Raw genomic sequence first — 15,622 nt, forward strand, 5'->3', positions numbered from 1 at the left:
GGTTCTGAACCGCGAGCTGTAACAACGTGTAAACGCAAACCAAAAGCCGATTCTGCATCGGCTTTTGGTTCTGAACCAAAAGCCGATCAAGTGTAAACACGGTAATTGATGGGAAAATCTAAATCACGAGATTTAAATTTGTGGAAAATAAATTTTACTAATGTTGATTTGTATTCATATAAATATGCTTTAAGCTATACTCAAATTCGATTCTGTATCAGTGCCATTTTAAGATATCAAAACAAATATACAGCATATCCCTCATGGATCCAGGTACACTTGATACATGATTTACATAATTATTATGGTATTTATCATTTTAATGTTGGAGGGTACTGTTCGTCGAAACAGAGATGATAGTTAGAGTTAATGATAACGTTACCAGAAAACAGATCCAAAACTTAAAAGATAAAAACTCTAGGCTTTTATCATTATTTTGTTACTCTGCAAGTCCTTCCGGAGTCCATCAATAGAATAAATAAATCGAGTTGTTATACAACCCATAAACGCAGCACTCTGGAAACTTCATTCCACCTACCATCTATCACTTTCTTTCTGATTAAGGACACATGCATATACCTTTGCCCTACAAAATCAAAAACATTTTCTTCTACTTAAGAATAATATCGTTCCATTAACGGCGCATTATACATTTCATGTGACGATACTCGTTGACGGCGGTGATCTTGCCGATGATGTAGATGTTGATGAGGAGTTAATTTGATGGTACGATCCATGGTAGGGCATAGGGAAAGGCAAGACATTAGGCGAGTGCATACTCGAACCAGTGTTAGAATGATTCTCATGGTAAAGAATTGGTACGCGGACCATGCGTTGCGCATGCGCATGGGCGTGTGCAGCGCTGGCCTGCGCGAGGTTTGCTTGAGCGCGTATCTGAGCTGCGTGAGCCAGATTTGCTGCCTCCAGCTCGGCGGCCATCTGTCGCTTCCACTTGTTACGACGGTTCTGGAACCATATCTTTACTTGGGTCTCCGTCAGATGAAGATTTGCTGCCAGTCCAGCCCGCTCAGAACTCGACAGATAACGCTTAACTTCAAACGTCGATTCAAGCTGGAACACTTGACTTCGCGAAAATACAGTTCTCGTCTTTTTCTTCTTCTTTTGTGGAGACGGATCATCGTCGTCGTCATCGTCCTCTTCATGTCCGTCATTTCGACGGAGCTCAGGATCTGGTGATTCTCGATCACGGCTATCTTTTTCGCCGCTTTCCTCTCCGAAGCTGCTATGAGATTGAGTTGGTCTAGGCGAGATGTCCTTTGCCATAGCAAGGCGGCTACTGTTGGTCAACGGCTGGGCTATTGGTGGGTGAGAGCTGAATCCCGGCATACCTGCATAAGGAGAATAAAAAGAAATACAAAGAAGAAAGAAATAAATCAAACATCTAAAATGAGTTTTTCTACAATTCTTCGACGTCACGAGTCGGGGTTTTATGCTTGTAAAATAGTATAGGCCTATCATTTATTCATTTGAAGTTTTAATGATATCGAATAGGCTACTTTATGTAAAGGGAAGCTACTAAGAATCAATACGATCTAGGAATCTACATTGAAAAACAAGATTCTTATTTTATTTACTTGAAATAAGGGTTTGATGAAATAACAGGTGCCACAACAGATGAATTATTGTGTTTGATTTGCCATATATAAACCGTTTTGTTCGTTTAAATATTTTATCAACTCTAACTGAAATTATTTACCATGCAGCAATATATGACAGGAAACGTTACTTATTCTATACAAGCAAAATTGAGTATGATAGACCTAAAAACTTGTAAAACTTGTACTGTGTTTTATCATTTTCCTATGAAAAATGTGACTTTGTATATAATTGCTTTTCTTCAAGCTATGGTATTAGGGATAGTCATTACCTTTGTCAAAACAAGATTTCCTGCAGGAATGACGCAGTGAATCGAGTTTTTATCGGTTCCCGGTTATACATTATAAATGAGTGCATCGGTTCTCAGGTATACAACTTTACAAAATGATTTTTCTACAAAGCGTGCACGACAGCTTTCGATTGATGGTATCCCATTTAATGACCGACTTGGTATTTTCTTTGGCCATTTATCATCGATGTTCTAAGCTCATATTTTGACTTAAATAGATTAATAATGAGCGCATGTAAACCCATTTCAACAATACCCGTATAATTAATGCATTATTCTTATCATTTACGAACGCGGTATTCTGGGCCAGGCAAAAGAGAAGTATACACTTATTGACTAAAACATTAATTTTACATCAAAATTTGAGTTAAATTTTTATACCTAGTAAATTAATGACCGTGCACAATGCAATGATAAGAAGACAAAATAACTGCCTTCCTGAATCTGCATTTCTCATAAAGATGCGTTTGATAGAAAGAGAGAGTGATTTCTAATGCTGTAGAATATCAATTATGACAGGTAAACCTCATGTATATTTCTTTGATCAGCGTATCACAAGAATAGTTGGTCATAATGAGGGTCTCGAAGTAACATCTATCTCGCATTCTAAAATTTGGATGAATTTTCATGCACAAATTTATACAAAATTTGTTCATTGTCAACACATTACTCATTTGCTAATGATTATGCGTATCCTAATCACAATTGTTGGATAAATAGCCACGAGATGTAAATGTATATGGAGTTGATTACACACCGTATATTAGATCGGGCTTAAATTGCGAGGAAGTAGTTGATGAAACTATAAAGAAGTGTGCTCTGTTTAATTACTGACACATAGGGCCTATTACATTTAAAATTCTGTAAAAATGACTACAATACAATGAAGACATTTTGACTAGAACGACGAGTCACTGTGACTCTTTTATGAATTGACTAGATTCGATCCCAGGTCAGAAGGTAATGGTTACAACAATTGTGCTGGAAACCATTGGCGTACATATGGGGGGGGCCTTTGGGGCTCGTGCCGCCACCCCCACCCCCCCCCCCCCCACCCCCCAAAAAAAATCGCGACCAAGAAAAAAGAAAGAAAAGTAAAGAGAGGGGTGAAATATGATATTATTTTCTGAATATTATGTCAAAATCTATTACGAAATTGATTTTGTTTTAAACAAAAATGTAGTAATGAATTAGAATAGTGACGTGCACTCTCTACCAAAACTAAAAATAGGCTTTAAAAACATGGATTCATCTATGAGTTTTTGTTTCAACAGAACATGATCAAGGTAGTATACCTTAACAATAAGTTCACATCCAGAGGGGGGGGGGCGTACTCACGGGGGTTTCTAACCTAAGAAATCAGTGTGTGACATTTCACATTCATCGAGTCTTCAGTCAAACAGTTACGACCGAGATCATCATCATATTGCCAGTTATTTGCGTGAATGTAAAAGCAGGAAACACGCTCACTTTCTTACAGTAATTACAGTTAAGTGGGAGGAAATGCTAACACGATTCAGCCTACTGGCATTACCTTATTTTTGATTCACCTCAATAAAAAAAATCGTTCTTGAGTTAAAGACGCACAAAGTTAAAATTATGCGCGTTTTACCAAAGGCGGATATGTGGGCAAAACGACGCGCGTGTGATGCGTTAGGAGTGATTAGGTATAAGAAAAGACTACCGACATTACGATATTTAAATTAATGAATGCAATTCGTTAGAATTCGTTAAACTTGAGTGGTTTTCGTAATACGATGAGCGGTACCCTTCACCGCGGTGAGACTCTGTCAATTCGTTTCTCTAAACTGTCTGCGGAAATTTGGTCATTTTATCAATCTTTATCACCCCGCTAAAAACGAGATTCGTAGCATGACTTTCAACTTGAACAAGAACAATGTTTCAGTGGACTTGTTATTATAGTGAATGTAATGCAAGTTTATAATCTAATCACATCAAATGTGCATACAAGGGAATTTTAACTAGGTTTTATGGAGTAGTTCGTTATCACTATTAGAATAAAATGTCACATAATTCAGATATATTAACTATTCAACTTTTGGCCCGCATAAAAAACAAACGAAGAATAAGACGAATAATGAATTGAAATAGGCACCTCTTTCTACCCCCCCCCCCATCTTTGCCCCCTCTCAGTATGCCTTTACTCGCTCTATTTAAAAATTTAAACCGGATTTTTATCATTTCATATCATTTACACTATTCTACTTCGGGACGTGCTATCATGTAATGCAGAAATGAAGTGAACACTGACAAACACTTTTAGGTGGTTTTAATTAAAGAATTTAAGAGGATTTACAACTACATATCATTATGAAATCATTTAGCAGAAAAAAATATATCCATCAGGGGTCCCATGATATAGGCCTATGAAAACTTTCAGGCTAGCTCGTTTGAAAGATGTGATAGTTGCTCGCCAAATTGCTTGATTAAGACGATATTGATTAAACGTTAAAGGTCAAGTCCACCCGAGAAAAATGTTGATTTGAATAAATAGAGAAAAATCAAACAAGCATAATGCTGAAAATTTGATCAAAATCGGATGTAAAATAAGAAAGTTATGACATTTTAAAGTTTCGCTTATTTTTCACAAAACAGTTATATACACAACTCAGTGGTATGCAAATGAGAGAGTCCATGATGTCCATCACTCACTATTTCTTTTGTTTTTTATTGTTTGAATTATACAATATTTCAATTTTTACCAATTTGACATCAAGGACCAACTTAACTGAACCATACAATGTTATAACAATGGTAATGCCACATGTTCAGGGAGGAATATAACTTTATTTCACAGGACAACGAGGAGAAAATTAGAATATTCCATATTTCATATAATAAAATACAAAAGAAATAGTGAGTGAGTGATGTCATCAGTCCCCTCATTTGCATACTGACCAGGATGTGCATATAAATGTTTTGTGAAATTAAGCGAAACTTTAGAATGTCATAACTTTCTTATTTTACATCCGATTTTGATGAAATTTTCAGTGTTTTGCTTGTTGGATTTTTCTCTTTTTATTCAAATCAACATTTTGTTGGGGTGGACTTGTCCTTTAATAAATCAGTGAAAACGAGTGATACACATGTCTTAATCTAAATGTACAATCTACCCAGAGTCCAATATGTATAACTTACGAGAGGGGCCATTAATAGAACTTGTATTAAAGAATAAAAAAAAAAGTTTTGTCAAAGCGATAGTATTGTCAATTAACGAAAATGATTTATCAATTTTGATAAAAAATAGTTTATATTGTAAATAGAAAGTATTTTAAACACATTTCGATGGGTTTATGATATTAATAAAGATTGTCTTGAGAGTCTCTATAGAGAGATAACAGTGAGGAGATATGTGATGTAAAGATAAAGGAGAGGGAAGCCCCCGGAAGAAAAAAGGACCCAACGGAAGGGAATTGGAAAGAAACGAAGAGAAAAGAGCGTGGATACAGAGAGAGAGAGATGGTAGCTAGGGAGAGAGAGAGAGAGAGTACATGAGGGGTAACGGTGTTGTTTGGTAATGAACGCATACGGAAAATAATTTACGATCATCGTTGAACAAGCTGTTTATTTCAGGAGTAGATCATCTCTGATCGATTGCAGTTGTAGGCTCCATCAAACAGTCGATTTCTTTCAGTTCATTGCAAACACTTAATGCCATAATTAAAGCAGTTGTGGCAAAGTTCCGACAAACCGACGATCTATCGATTTTTCACAACCTCCAAACATGTTGCAAAGATAATCATGATAATGCGTGATAAAACAAGAACTAGAAGTGCACTTAGTTTTGTTTTGAATATTATGGATAAGACAGCATGTCGTAGCTATACTAGTCTTATTAATTCCAGTTTTGTAAGTTTGTAAGAAAGATTGGGGCGTATCAAAATTAAGCTCCTTCACTTGTCAAAAGAAAGTCGATGATGATGAAAAATATCTTAATCATGGTAATGGGGTAAATAAAAAATGATTATTTTCATCACGTCTCTGTTCTATATACTGAGTTGGTATAGCCTTAACCTTTTTTTTTTTCTCCCTTCGCTTCTGAAACGTCAAGCCGTTTAAAAACACCTTCCTTCAAATGAGCAAGGGTATAACGAATTAGAGAGAAGAATAGACTTAGAGCTCGTATAGAATTGAAGTTGAATGGAATTACCTGAATACCTTTAATTCACCCTTTTTTTCGACGAATGAAAGAAAGGGGTGAATACTGTAAGATGATGAACCAGGACGCGGTGTGGGACAGATGCTTAAAGGGCAATTAACGAATACAAAAGGGCTGCTAAAGAGCTAGGAATGTTACATTCAGGCCGCGATTAAATGCATTGTGGTTTCTTCGGGATTCAGAAAGTTGGAAGAATAGAGGGGTAAATAATCCAAGAAATTGATAGAATGCATTTCGCGACCACTGGCACGAATTAAAGTGCCAGAGGAATTTGAAAGATCATCCGAGAAGGGACGTCATCAAAGTGGAAACAGGTAATGACGTGATCGTTTAATTAAAAGTGATTATATAAACGTTTTACCAACACTATGAATATTGAAGATATTTTTTACTAACTGTAAACTCCTTCTATTTCTGCCCTTCGCCACCATGTGGATGCCTATCTTGATGTTTTCTTTTAATGAATTTCATCTACAAGATCAATTTTTAAAAATAGAATATAAAACAGTGTTATAGGCAACATGTTTCATTGACCAAATTAATCTTAGCATCTCTTAATGAACGTTTCAACTAAATAAGCATAATAAACAAGATGTATGTTGTTGAAGCAAAATGTTTTAGAGTAATTATAAAATAAGCATAAAAGAAATACAATACTATATTATGTGTATAAAAAGTTTTAATTTGAAGGTGTTTTTTTATGATGAAGTAAAAATCGAAAAATAAAAAAAAGATAAAAATGCAAAACAAAGATATAATTATTAATTCGTGCTCGATGATAGTGATGGTAAGTATGTATCCGCCCATTAAGAATATAAACTTCAATAGTTATTCACTTTTGTAAATATTCTCCCACATATAGAGTAATTAATGCAGTTTTGAAGAAAAGCTATGTTTAGAATTCGCGAAGTCTCGCCCGAGGCAATATGTGGTACGAGTATCATGTTCACTTATTTTTCTCTTATGCGAGTCACTCTTAGAGGTGTTATAATGTTAATGGAAATAAATAGAAATCAAATGGGACTAAATGGACTTATCTTCTGTTATATATGTAATTCAGTTACAAAATGTAATTTTCTAAATCATGTTTCAATATTTCATTCATGTGAATGTTGTAAGACATGTAATATACACCTCTTTAGGTCATAAACATGTCACTTTGCAATAAGTAACTCACAACTATTTCGTGTAGTTTTGTTGAAGATAACCCCAAATAAAAAGGGATAGACTACTATCATGCATAAGCCTTACCGTCGAATGGAAATTATAAAGAGGATATCTATTAATGAATGACTCGAATCAATTAATAATTATTAATAAAAAAAATGATATAAAGCAAGAAATACATTATGACGGTGTTTTATATTCACTCATCTGCTCATTACAAAATGAATACTAAAATAATTATCAAAAGGCACAAAACAATTAGATGTTTTATATTTAATCTTTTTCAATTATTTTATTTACTAATCATATCTTCGATAAGAATGAAAAAAAAAACATAAGCTAAGCTTGAAGTGTGCAAAACAAAATTTGCACCAAATAATTAAATCAAAGAATGGCCGTTAATAAAGGGAGGGGAGTTTAAATGTTGTTTTCACTCGAATAAATAACATAATTCATGTAAAAAGCGGATGTTATCTTAAACACGGGAAATATAACGTCAAAATATTGAGATTATTAAACCAATCCAATGCACAAGTGCATGATTACGTATAATAAGTAGTTGTTTTCAACCTGTTATTGCTTATCATGTAGATGGAATCATGACGTCAGAATTCTGTTTTCATGGAAAATCGCATGTTGAAACAGGTATATATCTAGATTCCAAACATCTTCAGAGTATTCTCAACGTTGATGTGAAAACATTGCATCAATTTGGGAAGTCCGTATAATAACGTCAGAGAAAACCAGTGTATTAAATAAACAAGACCGTGTTGCGTCAAGATGTTTGACGAAACATTGTGAATTTATTATCTCACAGGTTGATAGAAGATATGCCACTTATCATGCTTATTTAAGACTTTCTTACTCATTAAAAAATAGACGCGTGCATATAAAAAACGTGTCGTACTATGCAAGGTCATAGAATCATCAATAAGAAAAATGACTGTCGAAATTGACGATCTTCTTAAAAATACACTGTATAATAGACAAATGATGCCTTTTCGTGATTCATCATGATTTATATATTTAACTGTGATTATAAATGTCATTAATTTCTTCATAATTCAAACTTTACATTCACATAACAACAGAAAATAAAAAACGTCACTTTTAACGAGTTGATCTACCTACGCAAACTAAATTTATATTAGTTGTGTAATCATTTTTTTCTTCATAAAAGTAGGTTTTTGAAAATAATTAGTCGCGCATTTCTATGTCGTGAGAGACGGGACAAAATAATCATATCACTCTGTATGAGTAATTAAAAAATGAGGGGCCAGATATGGCGGATGGAGCAAATGTTCTAAGAAAAGATGCTAGTGAGTGAAGCGTACGAGAAAAAAAAATTATAACAAAAATCGAATATTTTTACATGTTGGCATAATATTCAGATAATAATATAATATTCCCCCTTTCCTTTCCTCTCCTTTACCTTTTCTTTCATTTTCAGATATATTTTTCTTAGTTGTAAAAATTTTGGGGGCATTACCCCCTGCAAGGCCCGAAGCCCCCCCCCCCCCCCCCCCTCTGTACGCTCGTGTTACAAGAATTAAATCAACATTGTTCGAAAACTTTGGAAAGACTTTGTTTGTTTGTTTGTGTGTGTTGTTTTCAATCATGAAAAGAATTTGAAAAAATCGCATAAGATTCAACACAGTTAGGCTTTTTTTTTAAGTACTATTAGACAAAAGGAATAGCCCATGGATTTTCATCCCCATCGATGTTTTACAGCTGGTCTTCCATGGGACACAAGTAGAAATAATAATAACAAAGGTGAGCAGGAGAAACGCAAAATACATGTAGAAGGGTTACCAACATTTAAAATACAGACTATTCATTTAAAAAAGTTGGACAACTTTGGCAATTCTCATTGGGTCACCAATTTGTGAGTGCCAAGTGGATTTGCTTGATCAATAATTGAGAAACAATTTGATAAATTTCCAAAGGGATGACGTGAAACTGATTAAAAATTAAGTAAAGTTATCTCTGATTCTTAAAGAAAATATGGAAAAATACTCAAAAGATATTTTCCACAAAAAAAAATTAAGATGCAAAATTATACAGATAACTCCACAATTTAGATTAGGAAATTATGTTCATAAAGATTGAATTTCTAATGAAAGTTTGGAATGCTCTCTGATTTAAAGTTTAAAAAACCAAAACAAAACCCCTTGGTTTAAACCCAATAGTCCATATTATTTTATCATTTGCATATATCATAACAGAGGGTCTTTGAATGATAGAATTCCCAATTTATATATAAAGATTAAATGTTTCTTAAATTACAAAGATGATGTCATCTTTTGAATCTAGTAGTACTGACAGAAATCCTTATTCCAACTCCCACCAGAAAGGGTATAGAAACAATATTTATAAGCGTGCATGTTAAATGAAAAAATGAATCCATATTTCAACTTTATTCTTCCAGTGTGACGGTGTCAATAAATTTTGATATAAATGACCTATATTTAACCATTGCCATATCAAACGGGGTCCATCCTCTAAATCGCCACTTTCGAGGAGTTATTTTATCATAAATACATAACAAGCTATTCAAATAATTAAAAAAATATATTATTGTTTCTTGTTGTGTTTGCTTTTTTATTTATTTTCATTTTGAATTAAAAAAAAAACATCAGTTAAGAGGGCGGATGCCATAGTAATGAGCTCAAAGATTATAAAAACTATGAATTTCTGAGCGAAAAAAATCGAGACCAAGTAATACAATATCTTTTGAGAAGAATTCTTATTGTTTTAGTTGATGATATTCATTTTTGTTACGCCTTCTGAGGGTAAATAAAAACGAAATATATATTTTTGTCGAATAGCTACTTGATAGATTAATCTAGATATACATATATACTTTCTTTTAAATAGAAAGAATAATAAAAAAAAATGGTGAGAAGGGTAGTTATTATAGCTGTATAACTCACCATGATAATGTAAGAAGGACGCCCCATGCATCCAGGCATAAAATGCAGGATTGTGTGCTAGATGAGAAAAGGGGAGTGCAGCAGTCGGGATATGGAGAGCCGCTGCTCTGTGTGCGGCGAGCTCATCTAACGCCGCCCGTCCAAGCCCGGGACCTGTCGGCGAGAGAGGATGTCGAGAGCTGCTGTACAGAAGTCCATCATTGCACCCGTTGGTCGACTTCGACGGACTCGGGGGCGACATCGGTGGCGACCTCGGTGATTTCTGGTGCTTGTCCGTCGGAGATAGAATGCTCTCGATACTGAATCCCTTCGCTCTAGGCTGGCTCGGAGGAGGGCTGTGCGTTCTGTAGTGGTCGTCGTCATCAGGATAGTGAGCAGGGCGGAGTGGTTGCGACGCCAGAGATGCGGCGGGGCGAGCTGTGTGATGACTCGGACGATCTGGTGATTGACGCATCTTGCGTGTTTCGTGGCGTGGAGACGGAGTTCCTGGATCCTCTCCTGAAAATTCACGACTACTGTCCATAGATACAGATCACAAATGTTTTCAATGAGTCAAAGGTTGACGAGTCTCTAATTATTCTATGACAAGTTTATTTTATCAACTTCACGCTAGTATCTCCAGTATTTCGAATATTTGTTCAGCTTATCATTGCTCGACTGTTAAGACACAAAATTCTTTCCTGAAGAAAATCATCGGCTAATAGGGTTCTCTAGCAGTAACTTCAAGTATTACCGTCGACATGAGATGGTTGTTTCAAAGAAACTCAGAGCAAGAGATGCGTTCCCGACCATAAGACCAATCCACCTGCTCCAAAGTTGAGATAGCGAATGCTTGCCAGTTGGGCAAGGGAGTGGGCGGGCTCAGTGAAGTGTCCAAAAAGTGTTGATATCGAGTGGCGCCAATGATCGCTGACTCTTTCTGTCAATTTATCAATCAAAATAGTGAAAGCATCACAAAGACTTGATGGTCTCTTCTTTAAATGAAGTGAGGGAGGAACTGAGAGGGACAGAGAGACGGGGAGGAGGTATAATGACCGTGGTGGTTAAAAAAAGCCAGTGCTGGATAAATGCGACCAATGGTCTGTGACAAAAGTTGTCAGTGATTATCTTCGACAAGCTGAGATAGCTACCTAGGGAATTGTTTGTGCGTTATACATACACACACCCACACACAAAACACACAAGCTCACCCTTCACAGTATGCTCGTCTCGTCTTCCGTCGTTGGGGGCAGGCGCCATCGCTCGCGAAATCTTGGTTGTATTGTTAAAAATATGATTTCATACACAAAATATGTTAACCAGCACGTGTGGTCAAAATTGGCAAAGCAGCCAGTTGTATAACTCGAACTTTGGCAATGTAATGTGTCTATTTTCTCTATTTTCTTCGTTGAAATTCGATCAATGGCTCAGGAATTGTTTGATAAAAGACAATATATAAGTATGACTGATGAATATCGTGAATGACCTGGAATTGTTTCGCCGTGATATTCACACCCAATAGTGTGTATACATGGGATTATTTTAAATAAATACTAATTTTGGTATCTATCACCTGTACTGAACACTCTCTTCTCCTCCCCGATTCCCGCTATCTATTTTATGTCTATTTTGTCTCTCGTATTACACGAGAATAAAATATGTTTTCTCTCTCATTCTTTATTCCTTTTTCATAAATCATATTTCTCCCACCATCTCTCCATTCTAATCTTTCTCTATTTATCTCTGTCTATCTTTACATCTCCCACACGTACACAAGTGCACACGCACAAACATACAAGATAAGAAAACTTAATGCGACAACGAACACCAAAACACACCAATTAATGGTGCCGACAAACTGAAAGAAGAGGAATGGGGCGAGAGAAAAAGAATTTTAAAAAGGACTATACATGGGCACGGTATAGTGACATGACAAAGTGCATACTCGGTAATCAGGCGGACCACGCTAATTCCTAGCGCTCATTAGTAATTGCATTATCTCGGTTATTATGCATTGATCGAAAATAAAGTATCTTGCGCTTTTTTTTTAGGCAAGAGCTGGAGCCGCCCAGATAACGTAATATATCGTTCTAAGTAACAAAAACGAGCGAATAATGAAAAGCTAAACGCGGCGACGCACCATGCACCTAACCGGCTTAACCAAATTACTCGACCCTATTCAGAATGTCAGAAGGGGGAATACTGTTACAACCTCATTTAGCCATATATCTTACGCCGGGTCCCCATGGGTTATCTGTTGTCCAGTAAAGAAAGAAGTCCAAAGATTTGCGTAAGGGATCTAATTGGTCTAATTATTTATTATTCTTTGTAATAAAAGTAAGCTTTCTCAAGTCAGAGCTAATCCACCGTTCGCTTACACGACGTCGTCGGACAGTGCCCTTTGACGAAGTGTATATAATTTCATATTCCATGATGACATGGATGATAAGTGTAATATTCTTTAAATAGGCGTTGGTGGTCATCAACATTAATTATTTGACTTACTTTATCTTGATTTTGTCTTTAGGTTTATTTTTTAACTTGTCGTCCAGTTAGTTATATTTAGAATATTCTGGCATTTATCATTCATGTTTTATTTAATTTCCATTAAATATGTTAATGACGATACAATCATAATTAAAGTTTAGTAGCAAAACGTGAACAAAAATAAATATCAAGAATGAAAGAAGGTGTTATTTCTTTCTCAGTTTACACACATTTTATTCTAACCAGCAGATCTTTCGTTCTCTCTCTCTCCCTCCCCCCTCCCCATCCCTCTCTGCCCGCCTCCTTGTTTCCCTCCCACCGTCTCTCTGTCTGTCTGTCTCTCCCTCCCTCCCCTACCCACCCCCTTTCATAATATCCTTCTTTCTCCCGTACACATCGTCCTTTCTGTCCCTTTTATAGTTAAAGTGTCTATACACTCAATCAGACCGATCAAACGGCCAGGAAAAATTTCTTTACAGCATTTCAGTAATTGAAAGTGGCCAAACCCTTTGAGGAATTTACTTTAAGATGTCTTTAAATTACCCATATACCATGATAATGACTGTGCGGCCTCTTCTAATTCCTTAAACACCTCGGGTGAATTGTAATAGAACACACACAAATCGAATCAAGGAAATGCAAATGATACAAAAGAGGGATAATAGGCATCCATTTAGTCGCTTAGTTGCTCCAGTTATTTTCTTCTTGTTCCCCTTTTTTTGCATCCAGTATACAGAATTGAGTTAACCACAACGATTCGAGAGTTTACATAAGATTGTATTCGCCGAGGAAACTTTTATATGCTATTCATGTAGAGATGACTTTACGAGAAGCACTTTGGCTTATTATAGTTCTCAACCATGAATGCATATATTACTGATACTTTTGATATTGCTGATTATAATTGTCATCATTATTATCAATGTTGTGATAAAATACAATTTTTTAATGAAACATTTAAAGCTGAATTATGCAGTATTGTAAACACCTTTCGGAATAATACAGCTTCTGGAATTGATGACTTTAGTCCACGTGTCATAAAGTGTATAATAAAAGAAATGTGTAAACCTCTGTGCCATATATTTAATTTATCTCTTTCGAATGAAATCTTTCTAGATAAACTACAAATTGCTCGGTAACCCCTGTGTTTAAGATTGGTGATAAATGAGAATTATAAATTTACCGTCCTATATCTGTTCTATCTTTTTTCTAAAGATTTTTGAAAAGATTGTATATAAACGCACTGTCAAGTTCCTAGATAAATGTAATATTTTGGGTAGCTATCAGTGTGGCTTTCGAAACAAATATTCAACAAGTATGGCTCTTACTGATATCGTAAACAAGATTGTGGACGCGTTTGAACGCAATTCTTTTCTATTTGGTGTTTTTGTTGATTTGTCAAAGGCTTTTGACACTACAAATCATGATATCATGTAAGCTAAATTAAAGCACTACGGGATTCGAGGAATAGCACATGGTTGGTATAGTACAGCTACCTCTCCAATCGATTTCAATGTACTAAATATAAAACCTGCTTGCCAGAACCTAAGAAAAAAGTGTGTGGAGTTATGCAAGGGTCCTTGTTAGGGCCTTTGTTATTTATATTGTACATAAATGATATCGCAAATGTGTCAAATATCCCATCATGATACAAATATACTGTTTAGTAGTAAAGATCGAACTTCATCGCAATAACAAGTAAATGATAATCTTTCTAAACTGTGCATGTGGTTCCAGGCAAATAGGCTATCTGTCACCCCCCGTAAGTGTAACTTCATTGTTTTTAGTAATCGTAACAAGCAATATGACACTGAGTGTCTTAAATTATAATTGAATAGCATTGAGATTCATAAGGTTGAAAAAACAAAAATTCTTGGTGTAACCATTGATTCAAAATTGGAAATTTGACATGTAAAATATAGAGAAGAAAATATCAAAGAATATTGGTATTATATCCAGATTAAGAACCAACTTATAAATTGCGAATGTTGTATTCCACACTTATATTGCCTTATTTGTCTCATTGTAACTTAGTTTGGGGTAGTACTTTTCCGTCTAACCTAAAGAAACTTGTTACAAAACAAAATAAAATAGGCCTAGTTAGAAACATAGCTGGAGCACATTATACCCTTACTTTAGAAGATAATAATAACAACCTACCTGCAATGTATTTTTATTCATTAGTGTATCAATCGGCTTATGCCTGTTAATTTTTCTCAGTTGTTTGATACAAATCAGAATTTATATAAATACAATACACGCTCCTCTTCATTAATTCATTTGCCAAGACACAGGACGTGTTCTTATCAACATAATATTCGTTTTATAGGTCCGAAAAGGTGGAACAATACCTATAGACATCAGAAATGCACCACCTTTGAATAACTTTAAGACAATTTTGTGATTTGCTTTATAGTTTCAGTTGTGGGATGATTGGTTTGAGATTTATTTACTGTTTCAATTGATATACTAGTATTTTATATAAAGTTGCCCCGTTTTTTGTTTGTTTGTTTTTTGTTTCCCCCTTTTGTTTTCCCCTTGATTGTTGTGTAATGTACTCTGTTTAGATAAGTTTTTATTTATTGTCTATGTCACGGTACTCTCATCACAAGCTGTGCTTTGAGTTGCTACCTCCATTGTTTTGTTAAAGTTCTTAAAAATGTATTAATGCTTTTATCGTTGGAAATAAAAGTACTTTTATTCATTCATTCAAAATCTTCGTCATTGACATTTTTTGTTGTTATATTCAATATCAGTATTGTTTATATTATCATTATTCGTATTATCATCATTAATATCACTATCATTACTGTTATAGCCTAGTAGTTCATTAATATATTACTATGATCATTCCATGTTATTATTATGATCATTGTTGTTAATATCATTATCACCATGAACATTATTATTGTTATTATTTCTTGCATTATATGACATTTGAAATCAGTTTCACTTTCGCTTTACAAAAAA

At 35.0% G+C, this 15,622-nt stretch overlaps 1 protein-coding gene across 1 annotated transcript; it reads right to left on the minus strand.

Moving 5' to 3' along the window:
* Window positions 1-558: 558 nt before the first annotated feature.
* LOC129273576 (homeobox protein Hmx) lies at window positions 559-11,287 on the minus strand. Its single transcript, XM_054910632.2, has 2 exons — window positions 10,187-11,287; window positions 559-1,349 (listed from the first exon to the last, which is right to left on the minus strand). The coding sequence occupies exons 1-2, from the start codon at window positions 10,707-10,709 to the stop codon at window positions 655-657; spliced, it is 1,218 nt and encodes a 405-aa protein (XP_054766607.1). The 5' UTR covers window positions 10,710-11,287; the 3' UTR covers window positions 559-654.
* Window positions 11,288-15,622: the final 4,335 nt, after the last annotated feature.

This window comes from Lytechinus pictus, chromosome 12 (genome assembly GCF_037042905.1).
Source record: "Lytechinus pictus isolate F3 Inbred chromosome 12, Lp3.0, whole genome shotgun sequence".
In the NCBI taxonomy this organism is placed as follows: Eukaryota; Metazoa; Echinodermata; class Echinoidea; order Temnopleuroida; family Toxopneustidae; genus Lytechinus; species Lytechinus pictus.

What these genes read in the sequence shown, in the direction of transcription:
- LOC129273576 (XM_054910632.2), bottom strand. Translation starts at nt 10,709, where the DNA reads ATGGACAGTAGTCGTGAATTTTCAGGAGAGGATCCAGGAACTCCGTCT. An exon ending in GTCCTTCTTACATTATCATG is followed by an intron (nt 1,350 to 10,186) that starts GTGAGTTATACA and finishes CTCCTTATGCAG; the next exon opens with GTATGCCGGGATTCAGCTCT.